The sequence below is a fragment of the Xyrauchen texanus genome, chromosome 46, assembly GCF_025860055.1.
Source record: "Xyrauchen texanus isolate HMW12.3.18 chromosome 46, RBS_HiC_50CHRs, whole genome shotgun sequence".
Classification (NCBI taxonomy): Eukaryota; Metazoa; Chordata; class Actinopteri; order Cypriniformes; family Catostomidae; genus Xyrauchen; species Xyrauchen texanus.
In genome coordinates, this window is record NC_068321.1 from 8,246,305 (window position 1) to 8,265,492 (window position 19,188).

A 19,188-nucleotide genomic window follows, 5' to 3' on the forward strand; every position below is an offset into this window, starting at 1 on the left:
CCTGTCTCAAACGCAAGACAAAAACAAATCTCACATACAAAACACACGTAAATACTGCCGTGTGCTCATCTAACGACGGCTCATCTAGTCATTTTTCCGCTGACAAATAAAAATCAGAGGACGAGATGGTGTCTCCTGTCACTGTGGTAAGTATTTTGCTTTTAAATGAAATGTTTTCATCAAAACATAAATATGAATGTAATCAAAATGACCACTTTAAACACTCGATGTGATATTTGCTCAATTATGATATGCATTGCGTACGGGTTCTTACGTTTATGAAGTGATCATCTCGATTACAAATTCATGCATCGTCTCAACTAACCATTTATTCGTATTATATGTATAATAAATACATGTTAAATGTTGCCTATACACTATCTATACCATGTTTTGCAGTTAAAAGCAGCAATTTAGACAACTGAATTCACAATTTAAGTTAAATGTATCCATTTTGAGCATTCATCCTTTGGTCTGTTATCTTGGGAATAACAATGAGCACGTGACCATTGACAGCATGCTCATGTTTACTTCACCTTTACTAACCATGTGCGCTATGTTCATGAATTGTGCTGTTTTTAATTCTAAAGATTTCATTGACCTATAATTCTAATTAGTTCTGTGCATGTGGGCAGTCAAGTGTACATTGTTAGTATTCTTAGTATTTCTCAAATTTTCTCTGCTTTCATCTGCTTTCAAAGGGCTTTTATGCAGTGGAAACACTCGTGACAAACCTGTATTCCTCTTTCATTCAGCCACATGCATTATGGCATTAAGAGTTCATGCAGCTTCTAGACATCGCTTTTCATTTTGCTGACATGATCTGGTTGTGCTGTTTCAGCAAAACTCTGCCCAAAATGTTCTCAGATTTTCATAATGGTGAATTGTAACACTTTAGCAATGGTGACGAGCACTGATACGGCATCTCACACACCATTACTGTAGCACATACCTCTCTTATGAATGTTTAATTTGGTTTGAAATACATAATGTCCAACCTGTCACAAGTGGAAGTTGTCTCAAATGCTTGTTTTGTCCAGCAGTACTTTTCGATGTTTTACAAGTTGTTTATTGTGATTGTTTTGTTTGTTTTTATGTTGTTTGTTTGTTTATTTATATTGATTTTTATATATTTGTGTATCTCTTACACTTTTATATCTATATTGTGTATAGCACTTTGGTTCAACCTTTGTTGGTTTTAAATGTGCTTTATAAATAAAGTTGACTTGACTTGGATGTTGCTTTCAAACTCCTAGGTCTGATTTTTATTTTTATTACCATAGTTTTGGTTTTTCTGTATAATTACTATGGTTTTACTATTAATTTTATGGTTTAATATAGTAAAATTGTGGTAAATTTGGTGGTTACTATGTATGGTTTTACAACAACCAAATAGTTAAACTGCCACTACTTTCATAAAACCATAATTTACTTTCGTAAGGTATTGCGAGTGAACCCAAAATAATTCTGAGGGAAAGAAAAACATTTTCCGAAAATAACATCCCTCCCTGTCCTCTAAGAGACTCAGTAGTTTTGTGATTCATAATTGTTTTACTGTTTAAATTGTTCTTAAAACCCATTAAATAGCCTATAATATAGGTAAGGTTCCCATTGTGACAACTTAACCCATAAGGTGTATCTGTATCTTTTTTCCTGGGAAATAACAGTGAAAATGCTCAATAGCTCAGTTTGTAGCCAAGGAACCCAAACATTTTATTCCTCTCATGATTTACTTACCTTTAAGCCATCCCAGATGTGAATGACTTTCCTTCTTCAGCAGAACCGAAATGAAGATTTTTATAAGCACATTCCAGCACAGTTTGTACATATAATGCAAGATAATGGGCGCCATTAGACTGCTGTCTATTTGACGGTCCAAAAGGCATATTTAGGCAGCATAAAAGAAATCCACACAGCTCCAGTCGATCAATTAATGTGTTCAGAACCAAACCAATAGATTTGTGTTAAAAAAATAAATAATAATAATTAACTTTATTACCTTTTAAAAAAAATCACTTCCTACCAGCAGTTGACCCAACATAGAGCTGTCGCGTGGCGTAAGCACAATAGCACGTTCACGAGAGAAGTTGTAAGTGTTTACTTTGTATACAACTGAGGAACGAACGGCACGCAAGAGTTAGGTCATATCAAACATCAATACAGGGCTGGGCGGAAGCAATCATTTAAAGTTAAAAACATTATAATAATTGATTTGTTTCTTTCCTATCATTGCTTCTGAAGATATTAATTGATTGACTGGAGTTGTGTGGATTATGTTTATGCTGCCTAAATTGGCCTTTTGGACCTTCAAATAGACTGCAGTCTAATGGCACCCTTTATCTTGCATTGTATGGACCGACAGAAACCAACCAGAACACCCTAGTAACCGTATAGCAACGCTCTGGCTAGGGATGTGCAAGACCAGTTGACTAAACGGTTCTGGTGCTGCTAGTCGACACTGGAATTACTAGTCGGTTAATATTTCCCCCCCTTAAACTGATCATAATTTTTACACATTTACGTTTAGCTTTATATTTTTACAGAGGCTGCATATATATTACTGTCATATTACTGTTACATATTTTAAATAGAATTCACAATACAAATATTATTTAAAAAAAGAGGACATCTGGAGCAGATACAAAGTTTCATTTCCCCTCAGGCTGCGCATGCTTCTTCCCTCTCTCACTCGAGGCGTGCGCAGGAAAATGTCCTCTCGTTAGACAAGCATACTCCGCAAAGTAGTTAAGAAATCACTTCGGTGGTGGTGTGGGACCTCGTGGTGGCGTAGTGACTCGACTCAGTCGGGGTGGCGGCGCATGAATCTCAGTTGCCTCCGTGTCTAAGACCGTCAATCCACGCAGCTTATCACGTGGCTTGTTGAGCACGTTACCGCGGAGACCTAGCGTGTGAGGAGGCATCACCACGTGGCATCCATGCACAACTCACCACGCACCCCACAGAGAGCGAGTACCACATGATAGCGACCATGAGGAGGTTAACCCAACGTGACTGTACCCACCAAAGCAACCGGGCCTATTGGTTGCTTAGGAAGCCTGACTGAAGTTTGAATCCAGGGCATGCTGAGTGATTCCAGTGTGGTAGTCAGCATCTTATTGCTGAGTTACCCAGGCCCCCATATGTCCTGACTGTTTTTATATGTTAAGTAACATTTACATGGTGAATTCCTTTTAGAACAGGCTGTGTTGCTCTATTGGTCCTGTACTATTCATTCAAGTGTTTTCAATAAATATGCCTGTTAAATATTCGCTAACGTTGATTCAATGAATGTGTGTCATGTTCTGTATTTAATGTACAATGAAATGCAAGGTGTGCACTTCTCAGATAAATGCCCCTTTTCAGTGGAATTTAGCTTCAGATTTGGAGTAGATTAAGTATTTTAAATGGGGTTGCATAAACAACTTTTTTTTACTGTTTTCTGAAGGTTAGTTTCTTTTTAGACTAGTTGACTTCAAAATTTGGCTACTACTCACAACACTAGCATCGTGGTTGCGACGTTTGCACAGGCAAGCATGACTCATTTTCTTAAAATATTAAAAAAATCTAGTTCTACAAAGTAGTTACACAGAAATATGTTTAGAAGATTTAAGAAATTTGACTCCTCTTTGACAACTTTCTTACATGATTAAACATTTTGTACAATATGGGGTCAAGCTTGGGTTGACATTAGGGTGTAAGTCAGTAATGCAGGTTTTTCTTGTTTTGGTGGTCCTCATCTCTTGAAGACTGACTCTCTCAATCCCTTTCTTGGGTTTGGTAAGCTTTAGAGGTCTAGCAACATTCATAGTGTTTTTTTTATCCGTGATATACTACATGGCCAAAATATGTGGACACCCCAACACCACACCCTAATGTGCTTGTTAAGCATTTCATATTAAAACCATTGGTATTAACATTGAGATGGTCCTCCCTAATTATGAATATTCTGGTTAAAATGTGTTTAATATAGTAAACCTTCTGTGAAGCTTTTCCACCAAATGTTGGAACATGGCTGTGGATTTGCTCCCATTCAGGCACAAGAGTGAGGTCGGCCTAAGGTATTGGGTGATGGGGTCTGACTTGCAGTCTGCATTCCAATTAATCACAAATATGTTCAATAGGGGCCAGACCTGTTAATTAGCATTGGGTGTCCTCGTTCTTTTGACAGTATAGTGTATCTCACACTCATCTCACTCAAAACATGGATCACATTTCAACTACTTAGACACTTAAGAGTTTTTAAGTGTTTCTATCACTTCTATTGTTAAATACAAGAGAAGCTTTGTGTTAGTCTTTCTGACTGAAATTATGGTGTGTTCCTTCCTGATAATAAAATTAAAATCCCTCTTTTGATCAACAGGTCAAGAGCGAGGGTCCAAAGCTTGTGCCATTCTTCAAAGCAACTTGCGTCTACTTTGTTCTGTGGCTTCCAGCCTCAAGCCCATCCTGGTTCAGTGCCCTCATCAAATGCCTGCCCATCTTCTGTCTCTGGGTTTTTCTGCTAGCGCATGGCATCAGCTTTTTAGGTGCCCATTCCAGTGCCAGGAAAATCCTGGCAGGACTTATTTTTTCAGCTTTGGGTGACGCATTTCTCATCTGGCAAGAGCAAGGCTACTTTTGTCATGGTGAGTTTATTCATTTGTGTTGCTCTGGTTTGATTAGAATAGAATTAAGAACATAATTTATTGATTAACAAGTTATTTGCTAGATAGATTGAAATGCAAACTATGGAACTCAAATAATACATTTTATCAGCCTTTAGTCTGACTTTGCAAATGCTGATTTTAGAAGTTCCTACACTTTAGTTGAAAGCTGTCTGTGTGATTTCTCAGTTAAAGGAATAATTCACCCAAAATTAACCAAATATCTTCCCTATCTCTTTTCCATATAATGAAAGCAACAATTGCACCAGGTTTGATGGCAACATTGGGGAAGGGAAGATTTTCAGTGAAAACTGACTTCAATTTTGGTCCATTCCTTGCACAAAGCTATCATAAGACTTCAGAGGACTTTGAATAAGTCAAAAGCACTACTTTTACTATTTTATGTACATTTTGTGACAAGGAGGAGGGCATGGCCAGGTTGTGAGGGTGCACACCTGCTGCACCCTCACGGACCAGCCATACCCTCCTCCTCGTCTCACACATTTCTTATCCTTTTTGGAGTTTCACACCCACTGGTAACTATACACTTTTGTTTGCTGAAAAATAAGCAGCCTGGATATTTCGTTAAATATTTCCATTTGTGTTCCATGGAAGAACAAAACGAACATAGGTTTGAAACAATATGAAAGTGAGTAAATGATGACACTATTTTCATTTTTGGGTGAACTGTTCCTTTAAGTTTTATATCTTCAGGTTTGTGGCCCAATCCTGAGCTCCCATGCCTGATTCAAAAGCTCTTGTTCTGAAAAAGTAGTGTAGAGGTTAAAAAGGCTTTTCAGGTCAGGGTCGATGGTAGGGACAAACCATTCTGCCTGAAGATCCCCATAGGAACCAGGGAGTTGCTCAACCTAAAAGTTTTTGACAACTTATTAGAATAAACATAAGTGTTATGGTTTCAAGACTGGTATATCCAGTACAAAGGTTAATACCTGCAATGAGTTGTCTGTTGATGTTTTTTATTTCAAATTCTCATGATCATTGTGTATTTGCTCTTATCAGGGCTGCTAATGTTCGCCATCACCCACATTCTCTACTCTTCGGCTTTTGGGATGAAGCCCCTCAACTTGAGAGCAGGTTTGGTTATTTCTGTCATTTCAGGCCTCAGCTACACCCTTCTCTACCCCTACCTCTCCGGTCCCTTCACCTACTTGGTGGCCGTTTACATCACTCTCATCGGCTTCATGGGTTGGAGGGCCATTGCTGGTGTCCAGCTGATCAATGACCTCTGGACATGGACGAAACTGTCAGCCTGTCTCGGAGCCGTCCTCTTCATGGTTTCTGACCTCACAATTGCCGTCAACAAGTTCTGCTTCCCTGTGCCCCACTCCCGAGCCATCATAATGGCCACTTACTATGCGGCACAGATGTTGATTGCGCTGTCAGCTGTGGAATACCAAGATACAGATGTGTCTCTGAAAAGAGCCTGAGGAATCGCACCTTAACCAACCTACCCCCATTAACTTACCATTGACAGCAGCTGTAATGGTTCAGATCCCACTTTCTGAAACCCCTGGTCCATCTGCAGTTCCCCTTGTCTGATTATGACTGAGATATTTTGGGTATAGTTGAGGATCCACCAATTTAACATGGTGTAAGATTACACTGATTGGAGAATTCTTGCTTGATTCACACAAAAGGTTGGATAGAACTGGTCTTCAACATTTTGAGAACATCAGGTCTTATTCCATTATTCCTCAGTGTTAGAATATAGCTATCATTTCTAAGTGTCCTCTAGTAGTATACTACATGGTCAAAAGTATGCAGACACCAGGACACCACACCCATTTTTGCTTGATGAATATTTAATTTCAAAACCATTGGTTTTGTAATATGAAATATGTTCTCTTGCTCCTATAACCACTACCACTTTTCTAGGAATGATTTTTACTTGATGTTGGAAGATAGCTGTGTAGATTTGCTCATATTCTGACCAAGATGTTGGGTGATTGTATCTGGCTTGCAAAAAGTATTACAATTAATTTCAAAGGTGTTCAATTAGGTTTAGGTCTGGTCTTTGTGCAGGCCAGTCAAGTTCTTCTGCACCACATTCTGTAAACTATTTTACTGTTCCTATGACAGCTCTTTAGTATGCCCCATTGTACTGAAAATGTTTGTCTCAGGTTTTCATTAATTAGAAGGGCATGTCAAGATCATTTTGGCAATATAGTGTCATGATAATTTTTGGTATTGAGAAAGGAAAGAAAGATAAGTGTTAAAAGTGAAAGAAGATAAGTTTGTTGTAACATTGTTAAAGTGCTTTGAAATCGGGATTCTGGTTTCTAGAGCCAAAATATTTAGTTTTCCCCAACCGTGGTCGACTCTAGAAGGGAACCCCTGGGCTGGGAAAAGTCTCTCAAGAGTCGCAAGCGACATAAGAATACTGGGTTTATTGTTTATTTGGAAAGAAATACTTCAACAGAAATCATTCACCTAACCCTAACATTTACCCTACCCCTAGCCTTTATAACCTTTGTTATAGCATATGCAAATCTTGCATAAATTTCCATAATTAAGTTCTCTTCTAGACATGACCGCCAACCTTTCCCAAAGAAGCATCTTTTCCATTTCAACCAAGACTAACCCAATGGCTCCATGCCGCTTTTTCACCTTTTAATATCTTGTCCACTTTAGATAGTCATGTCAACAAAGACTTAAGGGACTAACTCTTATCTTTCACTTATCAGAAAACTTTGGGCCCTGCAGAATAGACCAGCAAACAATGTAAGGTGGTTCAGATTCTTCTCAGGGGGCTGGTTTCCCCTTTCTAACCTTAGGTTTACCAGACATAATCAGTGAGCATCATGACAACCATTTCATATTAAAGCTGATATTTTAGCATACTTTGTGCTGCTGTACTGAAAATCAACGCACAGGTCTTCTTAGTAGTATTGTGTGGTACACTGTATCTTGATTTTTATCCTGTGTCATTGACACATTTCATAGTGTGGATTTTATGTTGTTTTGTAACTTGAGTTCATACACAAACCTCTATGCCTACATACTCTCATGTGCTGGAGTCGTTGTCTTGCTTTAAATATCCATCATTCCCAATTGACCACATGCAGAGGTGGTGCAATCTCTAGAGTAGATAAGGCCCGTATGTTTTGTTAAGATGTGAAACGTGACCAAAACTGATATGAAAACATGTCAGAACGCTCGTAAAAGGAAGAGAGGTCACTTTATCTGAGGCAATGCGACATTTTACATAGGTTTCTGCTGAGTCAACAGCAATTCTCAATACCTCTACAAGGAAACGGCGAATAAGTACTAGTTGTACTGTTTATTTTGTCTGTACAGTTCCAGGTATTGTTTTTAAACAGGGTGTGATGTTAGATCATTTATGTACCAAGCTTTCAACCACTTTCATTTGTCTGTTGTCCATGAGAAATGTCTTACTCAAGGGAAGGTCCCATGATGGACAATTTAAAATCTGTGTTAAACCTGATCTTTGGACTAAATGGTATTTTGTCCACAAGAGAGAAAAGCCAACAAAGTTTAATTTAGTTTCTCACTCTGTTATCATTCACATCTTTTCCTTCACCTGAAAACATGTGAATATTTCACAGTACAGCATTCTTCTCTCTCGTTTGTTACTGTCCTTTACAAAAAGAATAATATATTCAGGGAGAATCTCATATGTCCAGGTTATCGTCACACCAAAATCAATAGAAAAACCTACAAAAGTACATTTTTGCATAAAGAAAATAAAGCCAATTTAAAGGACAATTTAGATTTTTCACAGTGACATTATTTTCATATTTCCCACCACCAAATTCTCATTACTGTAATCTGTCTGGATGTTTTACTTTTGAGTTTTTCATTCTCATTCTCATTCTCATTATATGATGAATTCATCTTTTTTTTTCTTTTCTTTTTGTCGGCATATACTGCTACGCTGTATAAAAACTTAAAATAATAGAGTATATCCTTATTTTTTCAATTTACGTTAATGAGAATTATGTGGCAAATGTGCTTCATTTACGTGAAAATAATATCACAATGCAAAAAAGGGTACTAAAATAATATATTTTTGCAAATGTGTAAGTTATGCAATAACTGTATAATTTCTCATTTTCTCTTTTGATTTTGTGAAACAACTTTTTTGACAGGCTTTGTGAGATACACCCATATTACACATGTACTGTATTTACTATCAGTTGATTCAAACTGATCACTGTAATTTTCCATAAATCTCAATAAGGGATCATCACCTGAAACACTGATACTAAATGAGGGAAATATCAGCCACGATGGAAAGTACTGCCAGGTCTGATATGTGCTCAGCTGCTGTGCCCTCAGTTGTGAGTGTAAATGAGTTTCAAATGCAAACACAGCCAGATGATCGAGAGTGGGCGTTCGCAGGTGGGCGGGTTTCTTTTTGATGAACATTAGTCAGGTTAGACACCATATTTTATTTGATGAGGAAATAAGGCTATGAAATATAGAAGTACTGTGTGTTCAATGTGTTCAATTGAATGACAAATTCCATTAAAAATATGAAAATTAGTCACAATTGTGAGCCAATTGCACGAATGGCTTTGTACATAATTCATTGCAAAAGAGACAACAGTTACCACGACTTGGATTGTTCAGTTGACAAAAAAGTATGCTTTTCCAAAATTTTGCAAACAACTTCTGTAAACAGTGTTTGAGAATATTTTTTACATGACTGCAAGACATTACATCAGCAAAACCTATTAAATGGACAGTAAATATGGGGTCTATCCTAATTAAAGTCTGTTGTCCACCAAACCGTTGAGCACATAATTGTCACTGTCGCTATCATCAAGCACACACTCAGCTCATCCACTGTGGCAAGGAGAAACAGGACAGCTATTTCAGCACATTTGCCTAATTCTCAGAGGTTCCTTATTCCAGGGTCACAATGTCAGCAAAACATTTCAGCTTATTCAAAAGAAATATTTTTACTTGCAAGGTCATCAAAACAGTATGTATTTTCAAAGTCATTGTGTCATGCTACACATCAGTAATGCGTTTGTGAAGGTGTGGGGAAAATGACCAAGCGTTTTGAGCTAAATGTAAAAGAAATTGCAGTTGCTTCTTGCAATGTCTTATTTTTTATTGCTTCAGAAGTTTATTGTGTAAATTAATCTCAAGAAATGATATCCAGGTCACATTTCACTTCGAAATCAATAGAAAAGGAAAATAAATTACCACTTTTTGCAGTGTACCATTTTTTTAATAATTCTCATTGTTCACAGTGGTGATTCTCGTTACTGTAATACAGTACCTTTTTCCCGTTTTACAGTAAAAAAATTTTTATCCATTTTGGGTAAGTTACTCATAAAAGTGATTCACTACAAATTACTTGATACTTTTCTAAATTTGAAGTTTAATGCAGTACTTGTTCAAATATTAAATGGGATTTCTTTTGGTGGTTTGATGTGACTTGAATTGGTGATATTTTAGTGCATTTTTATCTTTATACTCTGGAAGGCTTGTTTGGAAAATGTTAATAATGCATTATATTGGTACAAATTGTTTTGTTTTCTTCCTAAAATGGAAAAATAAATTTCAGCACTTTCAAAATATGTGATTAATTGTGATTAACTAAAAATAATTATGCCATTAATAATAATTAATGTAGTAATAACCTTTATTTAAAGCCAGTAAATGTAATCTGATAATGATAATTAAAAATGTAACTGTTTTTAACTAAAAAGTAATTATATTACAGTAACTTATTCGTAGTCAGATTACACCCAAAACTGGTTGTACATTTTTTTATTGAAATTAGCATAAATTAAAGGTAGTACAAAATATGATGTATAAATACTCTACAATTAAAGTAATACAATATATAATTGTTTTGAATTACAGTAATGAAAATAAGATTTATTGACTATTCATTTAAAGACTAAAGATTTAAAGACTATTTCTATGAACTGAGTTTAACTGAGAATTGTTATACCTGTGGCAAATGTTATAGCATTCTTCAGCTCAACCTTGACAGCAGTTTAGGCAGTATAAATGGTGCTCCTATTCTATGCTTAGCATTTATTTTCTTCTTTGTTTACATCCTGCTGTAACCTCCCAGATGGTTGGAATTTGACACAGTTAAACACAACCTCCCTGGTTTCATCCTTTTTTGTGTAAATGTGAACTCCAAAGAGGAGAACAGGTGCCTTCTGTGTCCATCACTGACATACTGTCTTTTGAGAAGTTTCCATCTGGCTTTGCTTGAGCTCGCGACCTTATTCAAATGGCAATGAGCATGATCGTTTTACCCCCTGTCAGCACTTAGGCAGTTGATGCTTTTGTGTTGAGTCGAGGGGTATGAAACAGAATGCTGGGAGTTCAGTGGGGTCAGTATTGATGATAGTGTTTAGGTATAGCTGTCCCAGGAATAACCCTCTTGGTTTAAAGCACACAGTTGATGGATGTAGATATGTGTACTTGTCTATTTTATCTCTATATTATTTTTCTCATACTCTCTCTATGAGCTTTGGCCAGAAACCTACTCTACTACGCAACCTTGATTTTATGCATCGGTCAGGTCTAAAATGCATTCTCAGCCTTGCGGCAAATGCCACTATAGTGGGCATTTGAGATAGTGTCTTCTTCTATGGACAGTTTTCGCTAACTTTAACTAAAGCAAGTTAGTTAAACTATGAACAAGTTTGTAGCAAGTTCTGTTTATTGGCACCGACATTTACAAGTATCTCCATCATCCCCTTGAGTAAGGTTTGTTACTGTCACAGCAAAACAAGACCTCAAGTGTACAACCAGACTGCTCGTATTGGCCAATTTGTATTTTCATCTTCATATATATGTAGAGTACCGGTATGTTTCTGGTGGTGTGCAATATAGTCCGAAAAACAAAAAAAAACAGTGGTGTGCAATATATTTGAGTAGGCTATGGATAAAGTTCTCAAAAATGAAGAATTTGAATACAACTTACGTTCTCTTGAATCATAGTGTAGGACACCTTTTGAAAGCACCTTGAAATTTAGAGGGGGTAACCAATTCTCACCATCTTCTGTGAATTTTGACCTCTTATTTCACTGATACAAAAGTTATGTTCCAAAACCTAGTGAGCTGCCTCGATTTCTGTCTACCTGGCAGCTACGTTTTAAGGGGCAGTTCATAGTGAACACGTCCTTGTGCTAAAAAAGCTAGAAGCAGTGCAACAAATATATCAGAATGCAAGTGTTTTGTGACCTGACACGGTCTAAAAAACATGGTGCTCCTGCCTGAGATGCTGAAATGAATGGCAAGATGAAGTATAGCGGTCAAAGATGTCCATCAAGCGGATGGTTACATAGAAAAACATTGAAAAACAATGCAGGTGAACTGTAAACTGCCCCTAAGGTGTTATCACACATAACTTTGCACTGCGAAATACATTAATCTCAATGGGAATCTGCACAAATGTGGATTTCACGTGATGGATGTCCTGTGGTGAAGAATTTCCCCTCCCATGGAGTTCAAGTTTAGTAAACTTTGCGGTGAACTTTTGCCGCATTGGCAAAAAGAAGATGCATGGTTTGGCAGTGACCTCTAAGTGGATGTTGCTTCGTACACAGCTGATTTCACATGCATTAAGCATCCGCCCACTTCATCTTCGCCCACAGAATTTCGACGTGCAAAGGAATGTGTCTAAACATCATAAAATGACTGATTTGGAATGCTCTACATTGGTATGCAACTCACAAATTACAAAAATAACATCTTGCATGAAGCACACCTGCAATTCAACTCACAACTATAAAGTTTGATGTTAGCATGTTGCTAAGATAACAGTGTTAAACTCTAATATTGAGTTGCTAACTGTCCCGTATTAGCACAACATCTTGTAGTTTGGCCAAAATTAAGATGTCCTATATGGCCACTCTACATTTACATTTATGCATTTGGCAGACGCTTTTATCCAAAGCGACTTACAGTGCACTTATTACAGGGACAATCCCCCCGGAGCAACTTGGAGTTAAGTGCCTTGCTCAAGGGCCCAACAGTGACATCTTGGTGGTGCTGGGGCTTGAACCCCCGACCTTCTGGTCAGTAACTCTGAGCCTCAACCACTGAGCCACCTCTACATTAGAGTATCATGCCGTTAGCTTAGAAAATGCTGACATCAAACTCTATTGTTGTGAGTTGCGTGTTGTTTACAAAAGGTAAACATGCACAGACACATCCTCTCTCCCCCGGGTCGTACAGTGCAACATTCCATGTTGAAGGTATTGTTTCCCGTATTGAAGCGGAAAAAACACAAACCCCCAGTCGGACAGAATTTGACCAAAACAAGGTATCTTAAGGAAGTCTTTATGTCAGAAGCCTGTTTATGATGCCTTAAAATGTTGTCTAGTTAGGCAGGTCACCAAGTTTTGGAATGGAACTATGAAACATGATTTTAAAGTAAAAAACTTTAGTGTTCGGACATGACATTTTTAATTATATCAAGACAAATTTGGTGAAATAGTTTTGATGCTGGTCACAAATCTTTCGTTTCCTTTCTTTTTTGTTTTGTTCTGTTTTTGTTTTCAAAATGTTTTTGTTTTGTAAATGATGTCTGCTGCGAACAGTGTGCACAATCACAACTTTATAAGCTTTATTCATATTATTCTGTATCACCTCTGCCCTTAAGAGAAAATTGAAGAATAGCTGCCGTTATTAACTAACATTGAATATGATAATATGCCTATAATCTGGGTCGGCTCCATTTTATACACCGATCAGCCACAACATTAAAACCACCTGGCTAATATTGTGTAGGTCTCCCTTGTGCCGCCAAAACAGCGGCAAGCCACATGATATTCTTATCACCACAATTATACAGTGGTATAACCAGCCCATCTGGCACCAACAATCATGCCACGGTCCAAATCACTGAGATAACATTTTTCCCGATTCCGATGGTTGATGTGAACACGAACTGAAGCTCCTGACCCGTATCTGATTGATTTTATGCATTGCATTGCAGGCACACGATTGGCTGATTAGATAATCGCATGGATGATTGTTGGTGCCAGATGGGCTGGTTTGAGTATTTCTGTAACTGTTGATCTCCTGGTATTTTCACACACAACAGTCCTCTAGAATTTAATCAGGATGGTGCCAAAAACAAAAAACAACCAGTGAGCGGCAGTTCTGTGAATGGTAACGCTTTGTTGATCAGAGAGTTCAACAGATAATGGTCAGACTGGTTTGAACTGACAAAGTCTAAGCTAACTCAGATAACCGCTCTGTATTGTGGTGAGAAGAATATAATCTCAGAATGCTATTGGCACGGGTTGGCACTGTTTTGGCAGCACAAAGGGGACCTACACAATATTAGGCAGGTGTTTTTAATGTTGTTGCTGATCTGTGCTTGTAAGTCTTAAAATAATAAATAAAATACGGATGTATTAACACAATATTTACAGTAGAAGGCTGTAATAATTTCCAGTGCTAAAATCATATATTGCAAGTATATTCATAAACATGTTGTATTGCATTTTTTAAATCACTATAGTATCAGGAAATTACAAAGCCGCAAAGGTGGACTAATACTCAAAATACTGACATCTGTGCTATAAACATCTATGAAATCAAATAAATGTAGGATTTATTATCCGAGGCAGTGACAATACTTTGTTAGTGAAAGTTGTGATTTCAATCTTTAAAAAAAGACAAAAAAAAAGGTCTGAAATCAGTGAACAATATTACTAAATAAGGGAAGCTCTTATTTTGGAGTATCTCTCTCTCTCTCTCTCTCTCTCTCTCTCTCTCTCTATATATATATATATAGATGACCCTTAACATTGTGAAGTTACTATTATGTTGTGAATGAATGCTGTTGTTGTTTTTTAGATATGAGGTGTATTTAGTATTTTGACATATTGTTACAGTATAAATGTCCAGTTGTTTGATTCCTTTCATTATTGTTGTTAAAGGATGGTAGTGCTCTTTTATTGTAGAGATACTGCAATGAATGTGATTCAATCCAAGTCAGAAATAAATGCAACTGCAATACAATTGAAAAATTGCTGCAAATAATTTTTTGACATATACTGTGTTTGTCTCATTATTATTGATTGTGACATTAAATTGTTGAAGCTGAATGAAAGTAATGAATCATTAGATACATTTCACAAATAAATACAAAATGATTCATATCTACCCCCCTCATGTTATTTCAAACAAAATTATTATTGTATTGTATTTTCTATTTAGTTTTTAGTTTTATTTAATTTTCAATTTGTCCTTTCAATTTAGTTTAGTTTTTTTTTTCTTCTCTCTCTCATGACTATTAGTTTTAGTTTAGTTTTTTAGTTTCTATTTTCAGTTTCCATTATCAGTTTCCATTTTCACTGTGTCTCCTAACTAAAAACCTTTATACAGATTTATACCACAGTTAGTTCCAGTGGCGTTCCAAGAGTACTGGGACACTTCACTATTTGACTCACTCTGCTTCCCTGTCTGTGGCTCGCCAAATATTGGTTGGGATTTTGATTCATTGTTCTTTTTGATTTAATCAAAACCCTGAATATGATGCAGTGCAGAGAGCGAGTTGTTGAGTCATAAAAATGTATGTTAGTTTAGTTTCAGTTTTTCCAGTTGTTAATTTTTTATTTCAGGTAACAAAAATACTGTTCCAAACCCATATGAATTTCTTGTTTTTATGGAACACTCTTCTAACACAAAACCATAGATTACTTTAATGGTACTTTTATGATGCTTTTTCATCCATTTTGGAGCTTGACAGACCCAGTTCAGGGATCCAGATAAAAATTATATATATATATATAAAAAAGACTATGTAGCAATTCAATCTTAAAACTAAAACATTTAGGAGCTAAACTGTTTTTAGTTGCCAAATATCAGAATTGCTCGATTTAGAGGGTTCGGAAGCAAGATAGAAAGTCGAAGAAAAGATTGCACAGATGAATAGCCCAATAGTAAAAATAATCTATATACAGTACTGCCGCTCACACATGATACGCAGTCTGCGTAGGGCACCAACTACCTAGGGGTGCACCATCTTACACTAGGGCACAAGAAACTCCACTCCCTTCGGTCCCCATCCATTTTCATTGTATGGAAAAGAGCAGCTTGGACATTCTACTAAATTGTACGCCCCGAAAGAAAGAAAATAATACAGGTTTGGAAACTACATGAAGAATTTTCCTTTTTGCCTGACCTATTCCTTTAATGTTTTGTTAGATGAGTGACTTTTGGAGAAACATAGATCATGGGGTCGGTAATGAAAAGCCAGGTAGATCACTTTTCAACAAACATTCAAGGGTGAAAGTGACCAGACAAAGCAGTCAACCAGATAGTGGTCCTACTGAATTACACACACTTTTACTGTTGTGAAACCCACACTGATGAATTAGTTATATAGCTAGCTGAGTATTCTCCAATCATTTGAGAATGTATAATATCTTTCTAAGGCCTTATATAGTGTGTTCTGAGTCTGTGTCTTAAGTCAATGATGCTGATGGAACAGTCTCCTTGTTTTAAGGTATGACTGGACTATTTGAATTTCCTGTGTGGAAACACTGTTCTAAAGACAAGAGTCACATTTGGGAAGACTAGTCTAGGTTGGCTGCAAGTGAGCTGCATTCTGAGAAGACATCATGATCTGTGCCGGTCTGTTGGGGAATGAATTTCAAGCGCACTACTGACAAAAAGCTACAGCCACCTAGTGGCCATAATGAGTATTGATAGTAAAATCTTGTTAGCTTGACCAACAACTACAGTCTTGTTTTCACCTTGTTCTGTAAATTCTCAAACAACTCTCGTGTACATAGACCAATAACCTTGTTGGTTTATTTAAAAATTGCTTCACGTCATGTAAATGCAGGTCTGTCATTTTTAAGTACCTCAGTGCCTCATGTTCCTACAATGTTTTCAGTTCATTACTCTCCAAACTGACTGTGATACATACCGAAAAAGTAGACGATTATCCCGCCTGCGATTGCGGAAAATAATACACACGTTCTCTTACGAGAGGTTCTCTCGTATTGCGTAAGCTAGCTTACGCTACGGGAAAGATTCATCTTTTCTGAGATATTGAAGCCAAAAAATTATCCTTAATTTTTGTATCCATTGTCAACGCAGTGCGGCAGCTGCAGACCTTGAGCGGGCTAGCTAGCGAGCTCATAGGTTGCTCTGCGGCAACCGCTGCAGCCTATAGACGAGCTTGGGCGAACTCGCATCCAATGAGAGGCGTCCGCGCTCACTGCATCAAAGCCCGCCAAAATGGGCATGACTTGAGTGCATATAAGCGTAGTTCGTAGGCTGGAACCCTGATTTTCATCTCTTCAGCGAAGCTCTTCGCATCGCTGACCTGGAAGCCGCGTCGCCGTTCGAGGGGCATCAAGCAAGCGTGGACAGCGCTAGAAGAAGCCGGCCGTCTCAGCCACCTTCAGCCATCCTGCGAGCTACGCCATCCGACGACGTATCCTTTTATTCAGCAAGCTAGTTCTCACGAACTATTCACAAAAGAGTACGAGCGTCTTTTTCAAGATGCCTCGCTCCACTTGCGCCTCATGTCGCCCTTCTCAGCACAGGAGACCGCCACATCATCTGCGCTCTCTGCCTGGGACTGGGGCACGCAGAGCTCGCCCTCACTGAGGGCGGACGCGATTTCTGCGAGGAGCTACTGATGTCGACCCTGCGGGCTCCACTCGAAGCGCTCAAAGCAGAAACCGCCGCGCCGCCTTACCTTCAGCCGCGCAGGAAGAAGCGCCACTCACAAAGGCTGCCGGAAACTGTGGTTGAAGCGACTGCCTCGCCGGAGCCTCTCCCTCGAGCATCGCTTTCACCCTCCCCGCCCCCCCGGGACGCGCAGTTGCCGCCGAGCGGCCGCACTGCTGCCATCTCGGATGACGAGGCGGAGGATAAGGGCCGCTGTTCCATCATGGCTTCGGACTGCGAGAAGTGGTCAGGCTCCCAAGCCTCCTCCTCAGCCCAGGAATCCAGCAGGACCCGCGCCGAGTCGAAGGGAGTTAACACGCCTCCTCACACAGGCCGTCGACCGCCTCGGGCTCGAGTGGTCACCGCCCCTGAGCAGGCACCCAACAGACTCGGCGGCTGCTTTCTTCAAAGCCATCGCCGCTCTACACCCGCGGCCGGGCGCTCCCTTCCTGCCGGAATTACACACGGAGCTTGCAAAGTCGTGGAGCAGCTCCTTTTCAGCCAGGTCCCGTTCCCACGTCTCCACCTCTCTCGCGTCGGTGGGCGGCGCCACTGAAGAGGCTACTCCTCCATCCCCGGTCGAGGACTTCGGTAGCAGCACACCTTTGTCCACCCTCCGCGAGATGGCGTTCCAAGCCTGTGCTCCCGTCTAAGGCCTGCAGAGCGACTTCCGCCTATGTTGGCAGCGCCTATTCCGCCGCCCGGCCAAGCGCATCTGCTCTGCACTCAATGGCCGTTTTACAGATCCTACAAGCAGACCTTCTTCGGAGTGGGATGAGAAAGGCAGGCACCCAGAGGCTGTTACTGATCTACGAGCGCGACAGACCTGCGCCCTTCGTGCTACCAAAGCTGCAGCCCAAGCTCTAGGGAAGTGCATGGCCTCGCTGACTGTGACCGAGAGACACTTGTGGCTAACACTAGCCGACATGGGAGAAGCAGAGCGCTCCACGTTCCTCAACGCACCGCTCTCTCCGACCGGTCTCTTCGGCTCCGCGGTGAGTGGCATTGTTGACCGCTTCTCAGAAGTCCAGAAAGCCACCCAAGCCATGAACCTCTTCCTGCGGCGTCGCGCTAAGCTCCTCTGCAGGCTGCTCACGTGATCAGCCTCCTGCACGAGCCTCTTCACAGCGCCCAGTTCAACAAACTCAGACTTCTCAGCGTCGACAGGGCGGCCGCCCTCGATCGCGCTCAGACAGCCGCCGCAGACCGCCGCCCCAGCGGGCCTCGATCTAAGGTAGCGCTGAAACCCGAGCAGCCGAAGTCTTCCCAACTGTGTTGAACAAATGGCGGCTCAGTCCGCCGCGGCGGACCACCGTCAAAGCTTAGCCCCCTGTCAGTCCCCTTCTCTCAGGCTACTGCAGTGGTGAATTTAGCAGCCAACAAGCGGGTGACACTGCCCGCTTGCCTGCACTCAAGCGCCGTTTTCACGGCGACCCAAATAAATCTTGTAAAGAGCAAACATGTCTTATGTGTAGAAAATGTGCCCACAACCCAGTGTTCACCCCTACACACAAGCATAACACATCCCGTGCCCCTATCAGAGCACGCTGCTCATAAAGCGATTACTGAACCGCTCGAGCGTCAGAGTCAATGAAAGCGCCCACAAATGCGTCGTGCGCCCATTCTCTGGCCGCTCTGTCACACGACCAGCCCTATGTGTAGAAAATGTGCCCACAATCCAGTGTTCACCTCTACACACAAGCACTGCATGTCTCGTGTCCCCACCAGAGCACGCTCACATAAAGCGATTCATGAACCGCTCGAGCGCTAGAGTCAATAAATGCGCCCACGAATACGTCGTGTGCGCCCATTCTCTGCCCGCTCTGTTACACGGCCAGCAAACATTCCTCTGTGTGTAAGTCCCGTGCCCATGACTATGCTT

The 19,188-nt window shown here is 39.9% G+C and overlaps 1 protein-coding gene and 1 pseudogene across 1 annotated transcript; both read left to right on the forward strand.

The window, feature by feature from the left end:
• On the forward strand, positions 1–10,197 carry LOC127637911 (lysoplasmalogenase-like protein TMEM86A). Its single transcript, XM_052119160.1, has 3 exons — positions 1–146; positions 4,361–4,625; positions 5,664–10,197. The coding sequence occupies exons 1-3, from the start codon at positions 126–128 to the stop codon at positions 6,089–6,091; spliced, it is 714 nt and encodes a 237-aa protein (XP_051975120.1). The 5' UTR covers positions 1–125; the 3' UTR covers positions 6,092–10,197.
• Positions 8,915–19,188, forward strand: part of LOC127638018 (liver carboxylesterase-like) — a 25,946-nt pseudogene continuing 15,672 nt past the window's right edge.